Below are 22,146 nucleotides of genomic sequence, written 5' to 3'. Positions count from 1 at the left end.
TTTTGCATGAGGAAGAACAAAGGAATGTCATTACTGCAGGGTGCTGAAAATAGATGGTAATTAATATTTTAAAACTTTAACTTACATGTGAGACTAAAGCAAAAAATGTTTATTTGGTACAAAATTTATATTTTGACTAGTGTATTTCTTAATATAACTTATTGGGCAGCTTAACTAAACACCCTAGTACATGGAACCTTGAGTAGGGCATGAGATTTTGTAGGTTTGTCCAGAGTGATGTCCCAATAAATCCCAGAGTGATCTGAACAGTGAATAAAAAAGTATTTGCAAAGTCCCCTTGGGGGGTTAGTGAGAAGGGGAGAAAATTCAACTTTCCCAAGTGAAGAATTCTTTTTTTTTTATTTTAAATTTTTAAAAAATATAACAACAAACAAACACAGACATTCTTAACATATGATCATTCTGTTCTACATATATAATCAGTAATTCACAATATCATCACATAGTTGCATATTCGTCATCATGATCATTTCTTAGAACATTTGCATCAGTTCAGAAAAAGAAATAAAAAGAAAACAAAAATATTCATACATACCATACCCCTCACCCCTCCCTTTCATTGATCACTATCATTTCAATCTACTAAATTTATTTTAACATTTGTTCCCCCTATTATTTATTTTTATTCCGTATGTTTTACTTGTCTGTTGATAAGGCAGATAAAAGGAGCATCAGACACAAGGTTTTCACAATCACACAGTCACATTGTGAAAGCTGTATCATTATACAATCATCTTCAAGGAACATGGCTACTGGGACACAGCTCTACATTTTCAGGCAGTTCCCTCCAGCCTCTCCATTACACCTTTACTAAAGAGGTGATATCTATATAATGCACAAGAATAACCTCCAGGATAACCTCTTGATTCTGTTTGGAATCTCTCAGCCATTGATACTTTATTTTGTCTCATTTCGCTCTTCCCCCTTTTGGTCTAGAACATTTTCTCAATCTCTTGATGCTGAGTCTCAGCTCATTCTAGGATTTCTACCTCATGTTGCAACGGACAAGGTTTTTGAGAAAGTAAACTTGTAGAGTTGTTTCAGCTACAATTCCAAAGAAATGTATTTCATCCAGTCTCTGTTCAGCATGTTAAATATAGGGAACTCATGAGACCACTTCCTTTGTAAAGCTTTCCCCAATTGCTCTCACTCGCCCTTATCTTACACTTAGACTCAAAGAATCTTAAGGTTGAAAATGAATTTGGAGTTATTTAGTACCAACTCAAACTCAAAGCAGGAAATCTTTCAGCAAATGATTCAGTTGGATTCCTTCCACAGAACTTTAATAGTGTCCTGTCCAGCCACACTGCTCTCACCAAGATTACAGCACCCTGAACACTGTTAAATTCAATGAGCATATGAACATTTTGTCTACATTGACAATTTAGTGTTCCTCTCTCAATTACCCCCACTTGATGGAAATAACAAGATGTCATGCTAACAGGTAAAATGGCCCACACCAACTCTTTATAAAAAAAATACATGACCTCTATTATTCTGTTTCCCTGCTAACCAGAGAGCATGTGGGTAGGTGGAGGATGTTCTTTTATCTTTGGTTTTTGCTTTTTATCTTTTATCTTTATATCTTTTCTGTATTTTTTTCTCTGTGTGCTTTAATGTACCTCGGATGACCTACACCAGGCATTCTGTGTTACACACATGTACCAGAGGCTGCAATTTCAACAGAGAAAAGATCGAGAGAGAGAGAGAGAGGCATTTTACACTGTTTTCAAAGTATCAGGTGCAGTGCTTCATTTTTTATACCCTCACCCCAAAAAAACCCACACTCAATTTAGACAATAAAACACTTCAGTTCAGTACTCTTAAAAGAAAAAAGAAAGAAAGAACACCCCCTTTTAGAAATGAATGTTTCCACTTGCAAAATAAATAAAAAGCTCTTCTTCAGGCATTATTCAGTGTAGCAGTGCCCTCTATAGTTAAAACTATAAAGCAGCTAGAACCTTCCCAAAATTTGTCTCAGTTTTACAGGCATTATTCAGGGTCAGTGGTGCATGTTGATTTAACATAACCTATTATTAAAACTGGGTGAGTACGCCTTCCTCAAGTTCATTGAAATGTATATATTCTTTGAAAAGCATCTCAAACACCTTAATGGAAATCTTCAAGACTAATGTTTATTTTTCCAAATGAAATATAGTATTTGGAAACATCTGTTTTAACTGGCAGAAATGAATTTTGTTTGGGGCAGAAAATTCTCTGTATGCTTCTTCCTTAGCATTTCCACGAGTCTATGTCCACTCACTTACCTCTAGCCTAAAAGCTTTGCTAGAAATGAGGAGTTGCAAAGGGACTCTTATAGTTCTTTCCAAGAAATATTTACTTAAATGCTTCGTCAGCCCTTGCAAAGCTCCATTTACAGTTAAGACACTTTTACTCAAGTGTGTTTAAAATGTGTTACATTGAGATAAAAGAAAAACAAACTGGATCTTTAAAACTACTACCAGGGAACTATGGTGGAGATAAATTCCAAAGGAGTATAAAAGCCCCAGTGCAATTTGACATAAATGTTAGTGGAAGGACAGTGTAAAATTCAGCCATTTCCTCTACTACCCCTCACATCTTTTTCACAACTTTGTCTTTAGACAAAAAAAAAAAAAAAAATCAGACCTTTAAATAAGAGAGATACTCAATTATTACATATCAAAAAATTACTACATATCAAAAAATTGAGTATCAAAAAAAGATACTCAATTACTACATATCAAACATACTGAGAGCAGAAAACATTTTATGCTGGCAATGGGTTTCTCTTATCCATTAAATGTTCTATAGTTTTGCTAAGATTGTAGGCATTTGCTACAAGTGGTGTTTAGATTAAAGTTCAATAAAATTAAAATTCAGTTCCTTAATCACACTAGCCACATTTTATGCACTCAGGAGCCTTATGTGGCTAATGTTTACTCTACTGAACACCACAGAAGAGGTATTTCCATCGCTGCAAAAAGTTCTGTTGGACAGTGTAGTGTGTGGTTTATGTGGTATTTTCATGTTCACTATATAATTTTTTATTATCTCTTCTTATGAATGACCTTAGGAGTAAGGTCAAGTTTTATTCATGATCAGAAATCTTTCATAACCTCTCAGCAGTGTGGGATAACATGGCGAAAGCAACATAGTAAAAGCACCCACGTGGCTACCTATTATTGGCAACCTACAATGTGTCAAGCTCTCAGCACCTCACAGAAGGTCCGCCCTCATTCTCATTAACCCCCTACAAAGTCTGCACTATCTTTCTCATGTTCCCCATGAAATCTGAAGCTCAGTGTGGTTGCATGATGCTCATCCAGCTTCGTATAGTTCAAAAAAGGGAAAGTGAATCCAAATCTTCAGCTACCTGATTCCAAAGCTAGTCCTCACTTCCACTCAACTGGGGGTGAACTTACTTTTTCTGTAAAGAGCCAAATAGCAGAATATTTTCAGCTTGACCATCCATTCAGTCTCTGTCCCAGTGACTGAACTCTGTCATTTTAGTGCAGAAGTAGCTGTAGACGACATGTAAACAAATGAGCATGGTCATGTTCCAATCAAATTTTATTTCTAGATAATGAAGTTTCAATTTCATATCATTTTCACATATCACAAAATATTACTCTTTTGGGTTTTTTTTTCAACCATTTAAAATAGTAAACAGAAAAACAATTCTTAGCTTGCAGGTTGTACAAAAAAAATAAAAAAGACATCAGACGGGACTTGGTCTCTGGGTCAGAGTTTGTCAACTCCTGCTCTACACTCTAAATGTTAAAAATTATCAAGGAGTTAAAGAGTGGGATTGAAAGATGAAAGTTGATGGGGGAATTATACAGAGAACGTAGGGTTTAACAAACGAATATGATTGCTGAATCATTAAATAGATATCTCTTTTAGTCTCCAATATCTTAGAGCAGCTAGAAGTGAAAACCTCAAATTGTGGGATTGTAACCCACACCAAACTCTGAAATCAGTTCTACAACTAATTGTTGTGCTGTGCTTTGAAATTTATTGCCTTTTTGTATATATGTCATTTTTTGCAAAAAAGAAAATCGATTGTGAGGATAAAAAATATTTATTTCTTCTAGCCTATATTCTGGAGCAGAACTGTGGCAAGGACTGGACTGGATCTTACTTATCATTGAGCCTTGGTACCTAGCAGAGTGGCTGAAAGACAGTGGATGGGCAGAAAATATATATTGGAAAGTGGTTGGAGGTTAGCACTGAATGACGTCACTCCTTGATGATTCTTTAATTTTTATTTTTTTTTCATTGCATAATATAACATATATACAAAGCAAGGAAAGAAAAAAAGCAATAGTTTTCAAAGCACTCTTCAACAAGTAGGTACAGGACAGATCCCAGAGTCTGTCATGGACTATCATACCATCATCGCAGGTTCTTCCTTCTAGCTGCTCCAGGATATAGGAGAATTACAGTACTTTGCTTTGGAGACACAAAATATCCTGGAAGCACCAAGAGAAGGAAACCACACCTGGGAAGGTAGTGGAAAGTTTCCTGGAGAAGGTGAACTGACTTAGCCACATGGGAGGTGAAAGAGAGACATTCCACAAATAAGTATGGAAGCAAAGGCGGTTTAGGCAAGGAACTTGTAGTTCAGCATTAATAGGGGGTAAGTAGAGAATAATGAGAGGGTGGCTCCAGATAAGGAATGGTTTTGGATGGCTTTCTACAAATTCTAGACTTTATTTTATGGGATGAATTTTAAGCAGGGGAAATTTGTTAGATTTTCATTTTAGACCGTTCACTCAGCCACAGTGTGAAAGAGCAATAGATGAGACAAAATTAGGAGCAGGTGATGATCTGGGAGGATTTTGTCAGGATCCAAAAAAGAAATAGTGGCTGCCTGGATTGGAGAAGCACATTCAAAAACTATTTAGAGAGAGTCCCTCAGTTGAGTGTTATGTCATCAATCACCCTTGCTCTCCCAGCTTGCGCTCCTTTCTCTGGTGGCTCCACACACCATTGCTGGCCAATATTCCAATATGGAGCATGTTGGAACCCCTACTTCCCACTGGGAATCTGAACTACTGCCTTTTGATTCTGAACCAGGCTTTGGATGATTGTTTTCATCATCTTTGAAGCAAAGCTTTTAAAAGCCTGTGCTGATGGAGGTGTCAACCGCTTATATGATGCCACCGAAAGAAAGCAAGAAAGTTTTTGCCTGAATTCATCAATGAGATTTTAATTCTATTAGGCCTGAAGTCAGAGAGTACTGCAGTATTAAGGGTTGTGAGCTGATTTCAACTCCTGATCAAGACCACATTGACTTTAGAAGTGCTTCAAAAGAAGATAAAAGGGAGATACTGAGAGAGCAGAGAACAAGAAAGAAAGCCATGAGATTCTGAAAGAGCAGAGAATGCTGCAGCACCATGAAGCACAGAGTCCACCAGCCAGCAACCTTTAGAAATGAAGAAGGAAAATGCCTCCCAGGGAGCTGGAGAGGAAGCTAGCAGATGATGCCATGTTCACCATGTGCCCTTCCAGCCAAGAGAGAAACCCTGACCATATTCGCCATGTGCCTTTCCATTTGAGAGGGAAACCCTCAATTTCACCAGTCTTCTTGAATCAGGTATCTTTGCCCAGATACCTTAGATTGGACATTTCTATAGAGTTGCTTTAATTGGGACACTTCCATGGCCTTAAAAACTGTTAAATTGCAATGTACTAAATTCCCCTTTTTAAAGCCAAAAATAAAAGAAGATAGGAGGAAAAGACATACAGGTTAATACAATTGGGACACTGGGAGGACTTAGTGGGCATTTCGACCAGATGTTTTGGTTTGTTAAAACTGCCAGAATGCAATACACCAGAAATGGAATATCTTTAAAAAAAAATTTATTATGTTGCAAGTTTACAGTTCTAAGGTTATAAAAATGTCCAAACTAAGGCATCCAAAGAAAGATACCTTGACTCAAGAAAGGGCCAATGAGGTTTCTCTGTCAGCTGGAAAGACATGTGGTGAAGTCTGCTATCTTTTTTTCCCAGCTTCTTCAAACGGCTTCCCCAGGGGCATTTTCTTTCTGCATCTCCAAAGGTCTCTGGTTGTGTGGGCTCTAAAGCTTTTTCCAAAATGGGTGCTTCTTAAATGATGCCAGTAAGTGACCTTACCTTGAATGGGTAGAGATGCATCTCTTTGGAAACCATCTAATCAAAAGATCCCACCCACTACTGATTGCATATGTAGAATGGAATGATTTCTAAATGTTGTGTTAGTTAATTTTTTTTTAATTAATAAAAAAAAAAATCCCACCCACAATTGTGTGAGTCACATCTCCCTGGAAACAACTTAATCAAAATATCTCACCCAGAAAGATTGACTCAGGATTAAAGACCATGGCTTTTCAGGGGTACGCAACAATTTCAAACCAGCACACCAGATTATGGCACCTATGAGCACTCTGTTTCAAGCAACTGATATTACTCCTTTGCCAAATATAACTTAAGGGAAATCTCTCATCTACGTGCTCCAACCAGGAAAGCACCAGTTGCATGGAAACGCTGGAATGGACGTGACTGGTGTGGTCTTACACCTGACAAACAGCCTTGCAGTCACATGATCATACTGGCCTAAAGTGGAACCTCACAAACCATGTGCTTGGTTTTGGAATACTGGTCAGTACTTCCAATCCCTGCAATGGATCTGGAGTAGTGACTGTGGAAACTGATCAGCCGCTCCTCTGGACAATGGCCATCAAAGATTAATTTATCGACTGGCCTCCATAAGTGTGCTTCTACCTTACCTCTTCGCCACCTTACCTCATCGCCAATGCTCGATAAGAACAGTTCACCTGGGTTTACGGGAAGCTACACTTCCCCAGGAAGCCCACTAGATTAGATAATCCAGACAGCATTATAAATGACAGATGTGAATTTTACAGTGACAGGCAAAAGCATTATTTATTAGAAAAGTTGGAAATGAGTGTGAATCATTCCATTATAAAATTCAATACTGATTACTCATTATTGTGTTATTAATAATTCTTTTTATCCTAGAATATTGTTTTTAATTTTGAAGTTGATAAAACTCCTTGGAGTCTAGCACATCACTCACCCCCACTGCCTGTCCTTGAATGCTTTTAACAACAAGAGCTACTTGTTGTTATGTGTCTTTTTTTTAATTTTTTTAAACATAACAACAAACAAACACAAACATTCTTACCATATGATCATTCCATTCCACATATAAATAATCAGTAGTTCACAATATCATCACATAGTTGTATATTCATCGTCATGATCATTTCTTAGAACAATTTGTATCAATTCAGAAAAAGAAATAAAAAGAAAACAAAAAAAAATTCATACATACCATACCCCTTACCCCTCCCTTTCACTGATCACCAGCATTTCAATCTTATGTATGTCTTTTAATATTATATTTCTCCACATGATTTATACCACCTTTTACTGGGAAAAACCAGATTGGGATGTTAACACTACTCTATTTTGCTCAGACCTATTACTGTATCTGGTATTATCTTTAAAAAAAAAAATTCAAGTCCTTGCCCTAAGTATTAAATTTGAGAATAGCTAATTATGTAAGTTATAGGTGAAGAAAGAAATTATATGAAGGGTAAATCATTCTTAAAGTCTATCCTACTAACATATTAACCCCCAAACTCAATTCTGCAGTAAGCGCCCTGACCTTTAGTGGAATGACAGGTCAAAATTGTCCCTATCTTACTTAGAACCTAGACTGATAAAGTAGTGCAGAAGAAACTTATAGTATAAAAATTCATTTTTTTCTGGCACCGCGCACTGAAAAAAATTTTCATTCATAGAGCACAATTTTATTCAAATACTAGAAGATAGTTTGACAGTCTGTGGGGATAAACGAACACAGTGTAATAAAGAACCTAGCACCTAGAGCCTCTTCTTTTATTCCAGTCCTCCTACACACCTAAGTTCCATGAACTCCTTTCCTTGTCATGTAAAATGGCACGATAAGGGTTGGACTGATGTGTCTGAGTCCCTTTCCACTCTCAAATTGCAAATTCTGGCATTTTGCATCTGCACATGGTGACTGACACAGCCAGGGTAAACAACCTGGCCCATTGAATGTATTCAATTTCCTTTCATAACGGGGCCCTCTTCATTATATATTTGCCCAGCCAAATGTTGCTCTATAAACAATGATTTGAACATGAACCCACCCAACATGTTTTATGCATACACAATCCCTATGCTGCCATAAGGAAAGGCATCAGCAGCTATTTTCTTCTTGGTGCTAACAACTTTGATTACGAAAGGACAGTGTACGGCTTAGATTATAAATAGAGAATGCAAAGGGCATCAATGGAACTAACATGCAATTCTGAACAGTTACTCATTAGAAAAAATTAATTATTTTATAAAAATACATGTGAGATTGAAATCTTGATGTCAAATAAAAATATTTAATTATTAAAAAAAAACTATTTAGGAAGTGACAGGAAGGAGGTGGTGAAAGACAGAGAAGAGTCAGAGATGCCTCTTAGTTTTTCAACTTGGGAAACCACATGGGAGACACCCATCAGCAATTGAGTAGGATTATATGGTAGGAGGTAAGGACTGACTATGGGTCAGGCATGTTAAGATATCAGATGTTCAGCAGGCAGTTTGACTCTGAAGTCTGGAGCTTGAAGGGGACGGAGGTTGGAGGTCTCCAGTGAGGGAGTAACTAAAACGATGAGAGTGGATGAGATCATGCAAAGAGAACAGGTAGATTGAGAGGAGCCAAGGGATAAAGAGACGCCTGGCGACACCAGTACATAAAGGTGGACAAAGGGGGTGCTGAAGACAGGGAAAGTTTCAAGGAGAAGAATGGATCAACAGTGTGAGCTCTACAAGATGGGTCTGAAAACTGTTTCTTGGGATGGATGGTTAAAAGGCATCAGAACCATTTCTATAGAAAGGAGGGGAAAGCAGACAAGCTAGATTCTATCTTTGCTCCATCCAGGCCCAGCTTGGTGACCTTAGGCAGATTAATCTCCAAATCTTGTTTCCCTTAACTAGAAAACAGAGATATCAGCAATCATTCCTCAAATTCCTCAAAAAAGGGCTCTTGTGAAGACTAAAGGGAACAATTTCAATTTTAATGGGAGACGTTTGTAGAAGATACTGCCTTTCCTGAAGAGGTAACACACATCATGGATAGCCTGTAGGTGAGCTCTTTCAAGCTAGGGTGTCCAGAGCTCTAATTCTTAGCACAAGTGCCAGGCCCAGAGCAAGGATGCAGTGGATGTTTAAAGCATAAATAGATAGCATGAGTGCATGAATGAGTTAGCTCCTTTGCCTTCTGTGCCAGATTGAATCTGTTGTGTACCCCCAGAAAAGCCAAGTTCTCTAATTCTCATGCAATATTGCTTGGTGGGAGTACTTTTTTTAATTTTTATTTTTTTACATGGGTAGGAATCGAACCCGGGTCCTCTGGCATGGTAGGCGAGCATTCTTGCCTGCTGAGCCACCGTGGCCCACCCTGGTGGGAGTATTTTGACTGTATCCATGGAGATGTGATCCACTTAATTGTGGGTGGTAACTTTTGATTAGATGGCTCCCATGGAGATGTGTCTCCGCCCATTCAAGGTGGGGTCATTACTGGAGCCCTTTAAGAAGGAATAATTTTGAAAAAAAATTTTAGAACCCACACAGCCAGAGACCTTTGGAGATGAAGAAGGAAAACGCCCCCAGGGGAGCTTCATGAAACAAAAAGCCTGGAGGGAAAGCTAGCAGAACATCACCATGTTCACCATGTGCCTTTCCAGTTGAGAGAGAAACCCTGAAAGTCTTCGGCCTTCTTGAACCAAGCTATCTTTCCCTGGATGCCTTAGACTGATCATTCCTAAAGTCTTGCTTTAATTTGGACATTTTCATGGCCTGAGAACATGTAAACTTGCAACTTAATAAGTTCCCTTTTTAAAAGCCATCCCATTTCTAGTATATTGCATTTCAACAGCTTGCAAACTAAAACACCTTCTATGATCCCAACAAGTAAATACTTCTAAGAAAGATGGCTCCTTGTAGATGACAAGTTATCAGCTCCCAAGAGATCACAGGCTTATAAAAATAAAGCCAGGGAGAAAAGAAGAACAAGACAACTGTGCCACTCTCATTCGTCATCATAAATTCTCCCCCTCACCTCAGTAAGTCAAAGCAACAGCCTTGCTTTCCCTGGCAAATATGTCATTTCATTATTTTCTACAAACACCTTTCACCTCAAGGTATAGGATTGCTTTCCTTCCTTAATTTCTTCTTTCCTGCAGCACTGCACAATTACCTCTTGCTAATATCACTGCCTCCTGAGTGCTGATCGTTAGATTCCCCCACATTTTCGTTTAATCCTCAACCGTAATCTAAATGCCCATAATCTGAACCTGCACCCTTTGGCTTATTCCAAATTCTATCAGACCTTATGAATAGCATTTGGCTTCCAGAGTCTGCCAACTTGCAAAGAGAGGGAGATGGGAGCAAGGTTCTGCCCAAGTCAAACCAATTACTTTCCCCTTCCAAGACCAGAAATAGGGTCTCTCCTGGCTCTGCTTCCTGAATAGCAGTCAGCACCCAGCCCTTGGTCTTTGGAATCTGCTGTGGAGTCCTGGACAAGGTCTGGATTCAATTTAGCTTTGACACGTCCTTACCCAGTAAAGTCACCTCATTTCTCCCAGCCTGTCTTTCCTGGTCTATAAAACAGAGCTAATGAAACCTGCCTCCCATAGCTGAGGGCAGATTATGTGAGAAAATATTGTCCAAAGTGTTTTGTCAAAGGTTTTGCAAACGCACATGTTATGATGATTATATGACCAGTTTCTAAGTAATGAGCCATGCTCTAGGTCTGTGAAAGGTCAAAGGTCTCAGCAAGTGGCTGAGGCTATTGTTTACATGGGAAAGAGGCTGAAGAAACCTCTGACACCAGAGACTGCTCTACTGCACAGACAACCCCTAAAGCATCACACACGCCTGGGGGCTACGGCTTGAAAAGGAATGAATTGTCAGGGCAAAGCAGGCCAGCTAAACCAAAGGTCCCAACTATCAGAACCCGGATGGACGTGGTTACTGAATGAGTACCTCACCTGTAGGCCCCAGATAGCAAAGTGAACCTGGCCTCATGGGCTCTTGAGACCTCTCCCGAAGATGCACTTAATACAGAGTCCAGGTGCTATAGACCAGGGAGCTCCAATCCTCCTTAATTGCACAACCTTATCAGCAAAAAGTTTTTGAGCCCATACCTCCAATATGCAAATATTCACTGATAGATTATATGTATGATTAATGCATTAGAAAAGCTTAGTTTGGGTCTTATTTAGGTAAAAAATTTAAAAATACATGACTCAAGGGGGTGCAGGGTAGTTCAGTGGTAGAATTCTCATCTGCCATGCGGGAGACCCGGGTTTGATTCCTGCCCATGCACTTCCCCAAAACAAAACAAAAATTCAACAGATGGTGCTGCAGTAATGGGACACTCACATGGAAAAAGAATGAAATGTGACCCCTGCCATACAGCATATAAAACAAAAAAATACATGACTCAATTATTTTTCCCCCACATGCTACGGATTTTCTTGCATACCCCACTGGAGAACATCCCATCCCAGAGTAGGGAATATAGAGCTTGAGGCTTCTGCATGAGCTTATTACATTCCATTCACAGCCTTCAGTGAGAGCCTGAGATAAAGCAATGCCCCCTGTTAGCTGTATTGAAGATATGCCTCACCTCCCAGCCTTCAGCCTGTAATGCCTGTTCTTCTTCAGGCTACCACCCTTTTGTCCTTCAACACCTTACTCAGGTGTCACCTTAGCAAAAAAGACTTGTCTACCCCCCACTCCAACTGGTTAGCTATCTCTCATACCTCAGAGCTCCTAGAGAACTCTAGGCTCATCTGCCCCAGTACATAGCACTTACATCTGTCTTCCTCACTAAACTGTGTGCTCCTGGAGGAAAGGATCAAGCCTTAATTCTTGTTTGAATCTCAGGACCCTAGCAAACTCCCTGGCACCTGCTCAAGGGTTGATAAATACGTAATAATTTTGTCAGACAAGATCCCTCCCCTCAAGGAATTTATAGGCTAGGGTATCTGTCATCTATTGCTGCATAACAAATTGCCCCAAAATGTAACAGTTTAAAATAGCAAACATTTCTCATCTCACGGTCTTGGTGGGACAAGATTTAAGTGCACTTAGCCAGGTCCTCTGGCCTAGGTGTCTCACAGGCTGCCATCAGGTGTCAGCCAGGGCTGCAGACAACTCAAAGCCCAACTGTAGAGAATATGTTTCCAAGCTTGCTCCCTTGGCTGTTGGCAGAATTCAGACAAAGGCACCTGAACTGGAGAAAGTGTCGCCATTGATTCCAAAAATAATGCATTCTTAAAAATCACACATTTTTTGTTCTTTATGGCTGTTGGATTGAGGGCCTCGGTTTCTCACTGACTATTGGCTGGAGGCTCCCTTAGTTCCTCTCCACAGGGTAGCTCAGAACATGGCAGCTGCCTTCCATCAGAGCAAGAAGGAAACCAGAGACTTTATGTTACCTAATCTCAGAAATAATAGTCCATCATGTTTACTGAATTATGTTAGAGCAATTTCCCATGTTATTAAAATATTATGAACAGGGACTTCTGGAGAAGATGGCGGCTTAGTAAGGCGTGTGGGTCTTAGTTCCTCCTCCAGAACAACTACTAAAGAACTAGAAACAGTACAGAACAGCTCCTGGAGCCACGACAGAGACCAGACACACAGCATACCCCATTCCGGAACGGCTGGACCAGCTAAGAGACTGCGCTGCGGTGAGGTCCCTGAGAGGTGCACGCTTCCCTGGGCCGCGGCGGCTGTTGGCCGGACCCCCTCCTTCCCTCTTTCCCGGGCCGGCTGGGAGCTTTGGATTGGCGGTTCCCCAAGCTGCGGTGGCTGGCGACCCTCCCCCACGCGCGGCTTCCCGGGCCGGCTGGTAGCCTCGGAACAGCAGTCCCCCAAGCCGCGGTGGCCGGCGACCACAGCCCCTTCCACACACGTGGCTTCCCAGGCTGGCTGGGAGCATCGGAACAGCGGTTCCCCAAGCCGCGGTGGCTGGTGACCCTCCCCCACAGGCGACTTCCCGGAGGGAAAGGAAAGAGTCTCCAACAGTAGTAGAGATTGAGCCCAACCTAACACCAATAGTGGCATTAAGGAACAACTTCTGACTACTAAAAATAGGTCCTCAGCTCAGGCGAAACTGATAAAGGCGGAAGTCGCCAATTGGGCTAACTGAAAAAGAGGAAAGGGGGCGAAACAGAGCCTTCTGCGGCTGTTTCTGCGGAGGCTTCATTGCCTCTGGGCTCAGCGCTGGGATTACATAGGTTACAACTGCCCCGAACGCAGAAACAGGCTGCTTTTAGGGCTCTCTAACACCTGAACCTTCCCCATGGGAGGGGTGAAATGCAACTCAGGTGGAATCCCTCTCTCAAGGAATTCAGATCCCAGGACTTCACAATTTGAAGCTATTAAAACCAACCTACACACAATGAGATATCATCTCACACCCACCAGAATGGCCATTATCAACAAAACAGAAAATGACAAGTGCTGGAGAGGATGCGGAGAAAGAGGCACACTTATTCACTGTTGGTGGGAATGTCAAAGGGTGCAACCACTGTGGAAGGCAGTTTGGCGGTTCCTCAAAAAGCTGAATATAGAATTGCCATACGACCCAGCAATACCATTGCTAGGTATCTACTCAAAGGACTTAAGGGCAAAGACACAAACGGACATTTGCACACCAATGTTTATAGCAGCGTTATTTACAATTGCAAAGAGATGGAAACAGCCAAAATCTCCATCAACAGAAGAGTGGCTAAACAAACTGGTATATACATACGATGGAATATTATGCAGCTTTAAGACAAGATAAACTTATGAACCATGTAATAACATGGATGGACCTAGAGAATATTATGCTGAGTGAATCCAGCCAAAAACTAAAGGACAAATACTGTATGGTCCCACTGTTGTGAACGGACATTCGAGAATAAACTTGAAATATGTCATTGGTAACAGAGTTCAGCAGGAGTTAGAAACAGGGTAAGACAATGGGTAATTGAAGCTGAAGGGATACAGACTGTGCAACAGGACTAGATACAAAAACTCAAAAATGGACAGCACAATAATACCTAATTGTAAAGTAATCATGTTAAAATACTGAATGAAGCTGCATCTGAGCTATAGGGTTTTTTTTGTTTTTGTTTGCTTGTTGGTTTGTTTGTTGTTCTTGTTTTTTACTATTACTACTACTTTTATTTCTTTTCTTTATATTAACATTTTATATCTTTTTCTGTTGTGTTGCTAGTTCCTCTAAACCGATACAAATGTACTAAGAAACAATGATCATGCATCTATGTGATGATGTTAAGAATTACTGAGTGCATATGTAGAATGGTATGATTTCTAAATGTTGTGTTAATTTCTTTTTTTTTCTTTCCGTTAATAAAAAAATAAAAAAATTAAAAAAAATAAATAAATAAAACCAACCTACAATCTTTCCTCTGTCTCCACCAAGACCCCAGCAGGGAGAGCCTTCCAAAGTTAAAGGAGCCACAACATATTTTGCTGGTGGGACCCGCAGACAGACAAGCACCACATACTGGGCAGGATAAGAAAAACAGAGCCCAGAGACTTCACAGGAAAGTCTTTCAACCTGCTGGGTCCCACACTCAGGGAAATCTGATTAAATGCCCAGATGCCAGCAAAAAATAACAAATCACACCAGGAAAATTGAAGATATGGCCCAGTCAAAGGAACAAACCAACAATTCAAATGAGATACAGGAGCTGAGACAACTAATTCTGAATATACGAACAGAAATGGAAAACTTCTTAAAAACCAAATCAATAAATTGAGGGAGGACATGAAGAAGGTATGGGATCAACAAAAAGAAGAAATGGAAAGTCTGAAAAAACAAATCACAGAACTTATGGGATTGAAAAACACAGTAGAAGAGATGAAAAAAACAATGGAAACCTACAATGGTAGATTTCAAGAGACAGAGGATAGAATTAGTGAACTGGAGGATGGAACATCTGAAATCCAAAAAAAACAGAAACTATAGGGAAAAGAATGGAAAAATTTGAGCAGGGGCTCAGGGAATTGAATGATAATATGAAGCGCACAAATATACGCATTGTGGGTGTCCCAGAAGGAGAAGAGAAGGGAAAAGGAGGAGAAAAACCAATGGAAGAAATTATCACTGAAAATTTCCCAACTCTTATGAAAGACCTAAAATTACAGATCCAAGAAGTGCAGCGTACCCCAAAGAGAAAAGACCCAAATAGGCGTTCTCCAAGACACTTACTAGTTAGAATGTCAAAGGTCAAAGAGAAAGAGAGGATCTTGAAAGCAGCAAGAGAAAAACAATCCATCACATACAAGGGAAACCCAATAAGACTATGTGTAGATTTCTCAACAGAAACCATGGAAGCTAGAAGACAGTGGGATGATATATTTAAATTACTAAAAGAGAAAAACTGCCAACCAAGACTTCTATATCCAGCAAAATTGTCCTTCAAAAATGAGGGAGAAATTAAAACACTTTCAGACAAAAAGTCACTGAGAGAATTTGTGACCAAGAGACCAGCTCTGCCAGAAATACTAAAGGGAGCACTAGAGTCAGATACGAAAAGACAGAAGAGAGAGGTATGGAGAAGAGTGTAGAAAGAAGGAAAATCAGATATGATATATATAATACAAAAGGCATAATGGTAGAGGAAAGTATTACCCAAACAGTAATAACACTAAATGTTAATGGACTGAATTCCCCAATCAAAAGACATAGACTGGCAGAATGGATTAAAAAACAGGATCCTTCTATATGCTGTCTACAGGAAACACATCTTAGACCCAAAGATAAACATAGGTTGAAAGTGAAAGGTTGGGAAAAGATATTTCATGCAAACAACAACCAGAAAAGAGCAGGAGTGGCTATACTAATATCCAACAAATTAGACTTCAAATGTAAAACAATTAAAAGAGACAAAGAAGGGCACTATATACTAATAAAAGGAACAATTAAACAAGAAGACATAACAATTATAAATATTTACGCACCGAACCAGAATGCCCCAAAATACCTGAGGAATACACTGCAAACACTGAAAAGGGAAATAGACACATCTACCATAATAGTTGGAAACTTCAATTCACCACTCTCATCAATGGACAGAACATCTAGACAGAGGATCAATAAAGAAACAGAGAATTTGAATATTACAATAAATGAGCTAGACTTAACAGACATTTATAGGACATTACACCCCACAACAGCAGGATACACCTTTTTCTCAAGTGCTCATGGATCATTCTCAAAGATAGACCATATGCTGGGTCACAAAGCAAGTCTCAACAAATTTAAAAAGATTGAAATCATACACAACACCTTCTCAGATCATAAAGGAATGAAGTTGGAAATCAACAATAGGCCGAGTGCCAGAAAATTCACAAATACGTGGAGGCTCAACAACACACTCTTAAACAACCAGTGGGTCAAGGAAGAAATTACAAGAGAAATTAGTAAATATCTCGAGGCAAATGAAAATGAAAACACAACATATCAAAACCTATGGCACGCAGCAAAGGGAGTGCTAAGAGGGAAATTTATTGCCCTAAATGCCTATATCAGAAAAGAAGAAAAGGCAAAAATTCAGGAATTAACTGTCCACTTGGAAGAACTGGAGAAAGAACAGCAAACTGACCCCAAAGCAAGCAAAAGGAAAGAAATAACAAAGATTAGAGCAGAAATAAATGAAATTGAGATCATGAAAACAATAGAGAAAATCAATAAGACCAGAAGCTGGTTCTATGAGAAAATCAATAAGATTGATGGGCCCTTAGCAAGATTGACAAAAAGAAGAAGAGAGAGGACGCAAATAAATAAGATCAGAAATGGAAGAGGAGACATAACCACTGACCTCACAGAAATAAAGGAGATAATAACAGGATACTATGAACAACTTTATGCTAATAAATACAACAATGTAGATGAAATGGACAAGTTCCTAGAAAGGCACGAACAACCAACTTTGACTCAAGAAGAAATAGATGACCTCAACAAACCAATCACAAGTAAAGAAATTGAATCAGTCATTCAAAAGCTTCCCAAAAAGAAAAGTCCAGGACCAGACAGCTTCACATGTGAATTCTACCAAACATTCCAGAAAGAATTAGTACCAACTCTCCTCAAACTCTTCAAAAAAATCGAAGTGGAGGGAAAGCCACCTAATTCATTCTATGAAGCCAACATCACCCTCATACCAAAACCAGGCAAAGATATTACAAAAAAAGAAAACTACAGACCAATCTCTCTAATGAATACAGATGCAAAAATCCTCAATAAAATTCTAGCAAATCGTATCCAACAACACATTAAAAGAATTATACATCATGACCAAGTAGGATTCATCCCAGGTATGCAAGGATGGTTCAACATAAGAAAATCAATTAATGTAATACACCATATCAACAAATCAAAGCAGAAAAATCACATGATCATCTCAATTGATGCAGAGAAGGCATTTGACAAGATTCAACATCCTTTCCTGTTGAAAACACTTCAAAGGATAGGAATACAAGGGAACTTCCTTAAAATGATAGAGGGAATATATGAAAAACCCACAGCTAATATCATCCTCAATGGGGAAAAATTGAAAACTTTCCCCCTAAGATCAGGAACAAGACAAGGATGTCCACTATCACCACTATTATTCAACATTGTGTTGGAGGTTCTAGCCAGAGCAATTAGACAAGAAAAAGAAATACAAGGCATCAAAATTGGAAAGGAAGAAGTAAAACTATCACTGTTTGCAGACGATATGATACTATAAATCAAAACCCCAGAAAAATCCACAACAAAACTACTAGAGCTAATAAATGAGTACAGCAAAGTAGCAGGTTACAAGATCAACATTCAAAAATCTGTAGCATTTCTATACACTAGCAATGAACAAGCGGAGGGGGAAATCAAGAAACGAATTCCATTTACAATTGCAACTAAAAGAATAAAGTACTTAGGAATAAATTTAACTAAAGAGACAAAAGACCTATACAAATAAAACTACAAAAAACTGTTAAAAGAAATCACAGAAGACCTAAATAGATGGAAGGGCATACCGCGTTCATGGATTGGAAGACTAAATATAGTTAAGATGTCAATCCTACCTAAATTGATTTACAGATTCAATGCAATACCAATCAAAATCCCAACAACTTATTTTTCAGAAATAGAAAAACCAATAAGCAAATTTATCTGGAAGGGCAGGGTGCCCCGAATTGCTAAAAGTATCTTGAGGAAAAAAAACGAAGCTGGAGGTCTTGCAGTGCCTGACTTTAAGGCATATTATGAAGTCACAGTGGTCAAAACAGCATGGTATTGGCATAAAGATAGATATATCGACCAATGGAATCGAACAGAGTGCTCAGATATAGACCCTCTCATCTATGGACATTTGATCTTTGATAAGGCAGTCAAGCCAACTCACCTGGGACAGAACAGTCTCTTCAACAAATGGTGCCTAGAGAACTGGATATCCATATGCAAAAGAATGAAAGAAGACCCATATCTCACACCCTACACAAAAGTTAACTCAAAATGGATCAAAGATCTAAACATTAGGTCTAAGACCATAAAACAGTTAGAGGAAAATGTAGGGAGATATCTTATGAATCTTACAATTGGAGGCAGTTTTATGGACCTTAAACCTAAAGCAAGAGCACTGAAGAAGGAAATAAATAAATGGGAACTCCTCAAAATTAAACACTTTTGTGCATCAAAGAACTTCATCAAGAAAGTAGAAAGACAGCCTACACAATGGGAGATAATATTTGGAAATGACATATCAGATAAAGGTCTAGTATCCAGAATTTATAAAGAGATTGTTCAACTCAACAACAAAAAGACAGCCAACCCAATTACAAAATGGGAAAAAGACTTGAACAGACACCTCTCAGAAGAGGAAATACGGATGGCCAAGAGGCACATGAAGAGATGCTCAATGTCCCTGGCCATTAGAGAAATGCAAATCAAAACCACAATGAGATATCATCTCACACCCACCAGAATGGCCATTATCAACAAAACAAAAAATGACAAGTGCTGGAGAGGATGTGGAGAAAGAGGCACACTTATCCACTATTGGTGGGAATGTCAAATGGTGCAACCACTGTGGAAGGCAGTTTGGTGGTTCCTCAAAAAACTGAATATAGAATTGCCATACGACCCAGCAATACCATTGCTAGGTATCTACTCAAAGGACTTAAGGGCAAAGACACAAAAGGACATTTGCACACCAATGTTTATAGCAGCATTATTTACAAATGCAAAGAGATGGAAACAGCCAAAATGTCCATCAACAGACGAGTGGCTAAACAAACTGTGGTATATACATACGATGGAATATTATGCAGCTTTAAAACAGAATAAACTTATGAAGCATGTAATAACATGGATGGACCTAGAGAACATTATGCTGAGTGAGACTAGCCAAAAACTAAAGGACAAATACTGTATGGTCCCACTGATGTGAACCGACATTAGAGAATAAACTTGGAATATGTCATTGGTAACAGAGACCATCAGGAGTTAGAAACAGGGTAAGATAATGGGTAATTGGAGCTGAAGGAATACAGACTGAGCAACAGGACTAGATACAAAAACTCAAAAATGGACAGCACAATACTACCTAATTGTAATGTAATTATGTTAAAACACTGAATGAAGCTGCATCTGAGCTATAAAAATATATATATATATATATATATATATATATATATATATATATATATATATATATATAATGAACATTGCTACTTATCGTGGTTTGCCAAACCCCAACCAAAACTATTCCTGCCAACCCTAAGGAACACCTAGGGCTTTATCTGAGATTCTACAAAGTTTCCATGCGCTACAATTACCTTCCAGAAACCTACAAACCCAGCTGGGTTCCTAGGTCAGGTAAGTCCTGAAACCCAGAAGGGTTAGCATCTCCAGAACATCAACCAGTTCCATCCTGCTATCCTGTATCATTGACAGCCCTTTTCAACCTGAAAAAGTTAGAATGGGCATAGCCCAAACACCCCTAAAGATTGGGAGAAAGATAAAAGGAGAGGTGGAGTTATAACAGAAGATAAGATTTAACAAATGAATATGACTGCAGAATCATTATATTGATATTTCTTTTAGTCTCCAGTGTCTTGGAGCAGCTAGAAGCAAAAACCTTCTCGCCTGACATGTTGGAGACCCAGGTTCAATTCCCAGTGCCTGCCAACACACACAAAAAAGTCTAAAATTGGAGAATTGTAACCCACGCCAAACTCTGAAATCTGTTCTATAACTAATTGTGGCATTGTGCTTTGAAATTTATTGCTTTTTTATATGTTATTTTTCACAATTAAAAAATACATATTTTGACAATATTATTTTTAATTGCTGCACAAAATTCCATAGCAAGTGTGTACCATAATCAGTCTAGCCATTTCTCTTTTGTTGAATATTGTTGTCCCCAATTTTTCACCATTACCATTTCACATTTACCTATTTATTAAGAAAGATACAGTGGTACTTATAAACATTGAAAAAGACACGTGCCAGAAATTTAGTAGATAATTATTTTATTGTGAATCTTATTCTTTCCTTAATCTAAATTCTGAGAAACTGAATTGGTAGGTTAATGGATAAACATATTTTAAGGCTTTTTAGGCATGTTGCCAAATTGCCTTCTGGTTACGAATTTACATCCCTGACTATTGCACATGAGAAAGACTATCTCTTCATCCCATTACCAAAAGTGAGTCTCATAATTTTTATCTACCAAATAAATTTCTCTGCCATAATTTTTCTATTACCAAAGTTTGATAGCCAAAAACCACTTCCTGTATGACCTTGATTTGCACATCTTTGCCTACCAGTAAGCACGAACACTTTTCATTCACTTATTCAAGCATTTCACTTAGTCTTCCTCTGCGAATTGCCTGTTTCTGTCCTTTGCATTAGAGCCTTCAGACTAAACCCAGATCTCCTTCCCTTTCCTTCTCCTCCTCCTCTGCCTGGCTTCCAGCCCACAGTTCTAGTTCATGCTACCAGCCGCCAAGCATCAGGTAATTTTAAGGGCTCCTGGAGACATCGCCCCCCTCCAAAATTACCCCCATCCCCAGCGGATCCTTCACATTCCAATGTTAAAGCTTCTTCACTCACGAAAGAAATGGCTGTGTTGGGACAGACAGGACTTTAGTGTCATCCGATCCAATCGTTCTCCCCTTTTTTCTCAAAGTCACCTCTCGTGCCTTTTTAAAACTCAGATCTCGAGCCGCGTTCCAGACCCACGAATCAGAATCAACAAGATGGGCTCAAGTGGTGGACAGCCAGGATTGAGACTCCCTAACGTGGACCAACTCTAGTCTTTCACAGATGACAAAACTGAGGCCCCAAAAAGTGGGGTGCCCGAAATGCACAATTCTTCGCATTGTTCTCTCCACTCCAGCTCACCACTGTAGCAGAGAGGCACCAACCGAGAATTCGCTCTTTCCAGCAGAAGGACTCCAGTTTCACCTAGAAGGGCTGTGGAGGCTGTTTTTTCACCCAGAACGGCTCTGGAGGCTAACTGTATTCTCCCGTTCTGAGAAGCATTTGTAAAGGAAACGAGCTGCGGGAGACCGCCCAGCGGGAGCCACACTTTTTCTTTAGTCCACCAGGTGGCGCCGCCTACCGCGACAGACAAAGGCGCCTGAACTGGAGAAAGGGACCCCATGGATTCCAAAAATAATGCATTCTTAAAATCACACTTTTTTTTTTCTTTTTAAGAATAGAGAAGAAAATACACCTAGCCATAAACCCGTCACCCAGACACAATCACTGATGGCATTTTTTCCACGAAAAAAAATGTTCAATTCTTCATGCCTTGTGTGTAATTCGTCTCTATTAGGTTTCTCTCATCAGTCATCGATTTCAGAAGTCTCTACTGATGGCCTATTATATCTAGAACCTTATGTTGGACATTGGAGAGGATGCAAAAATAAAACCCCCCATCTCCGAAGAATTCACGCTGGCCATGAAGAGTGGAGGGAAGTGGTGGGAGAGGGACTTTAAGGAAACATGGGAAGCATCAGAGCGGTCCTGTTGTTTAT

The 22,146-nt window shown here is 39.3% G+C and overlaps 1 protein-coding gene and 1 pseudogene across 8 annotated transcripts in view; one reads left to right on the top strand and one right to left on the bottom strand.

Annotated features, from left to right (window-relative positions):
* Positions 1–22,146, bottom strand: part of ALLC (allantoicase) — a 101,975-nt gene that overhangs the window by 52,059 nt on the left and 27,770 nt on the right. For 3 of the 8 annotated variants that reach the window (XM_077153097.1, XM_077153095.1, XM_077153098.1), the window contains exon 2: positions 3,426–3,524. The exons of 4 other annotated variants lie outside the window; for them this stretch is intronic. In XM_077153097.1, coding sequence (XP_077009212.1) covers positions 3,426–3,471 — 46 coding nt within the window. In that variant the 5' untranslated portion in view covers positions 3,472–3,524. Of the gene's footprint in view, positions 1–3,425; positions 3,525–22,146 lie in introns of those variants that run through there. One more of the 8 variants, XM_077153101.1, reaches the window with a different exon arrangement.
* On the top strand, positions 5,016–6,735 carry LOC143676722 (thiamine pyrophosphokinase 1 pseudogene; annotated as a pseudogene).

This window comes from Tamandua tetradactyla, chromosome 3, assembly GCF_023851605.1.
Source record: "Tamandua tetradactyla isolate mTamTet1 chromosome 3, mTamTet1.pri, whole genome shotgun sequence".
NCBI lineage: Eukaryota > Metazoa > Chordata > Mammalia > Pilosa > Myrmecophagidae > Tamandua > Tamandua tetradactyla.
Note: the sequence above shows the minus strand (reverse complement) of the source record. Positions and strands in the feature narration are given on the sequence as shown.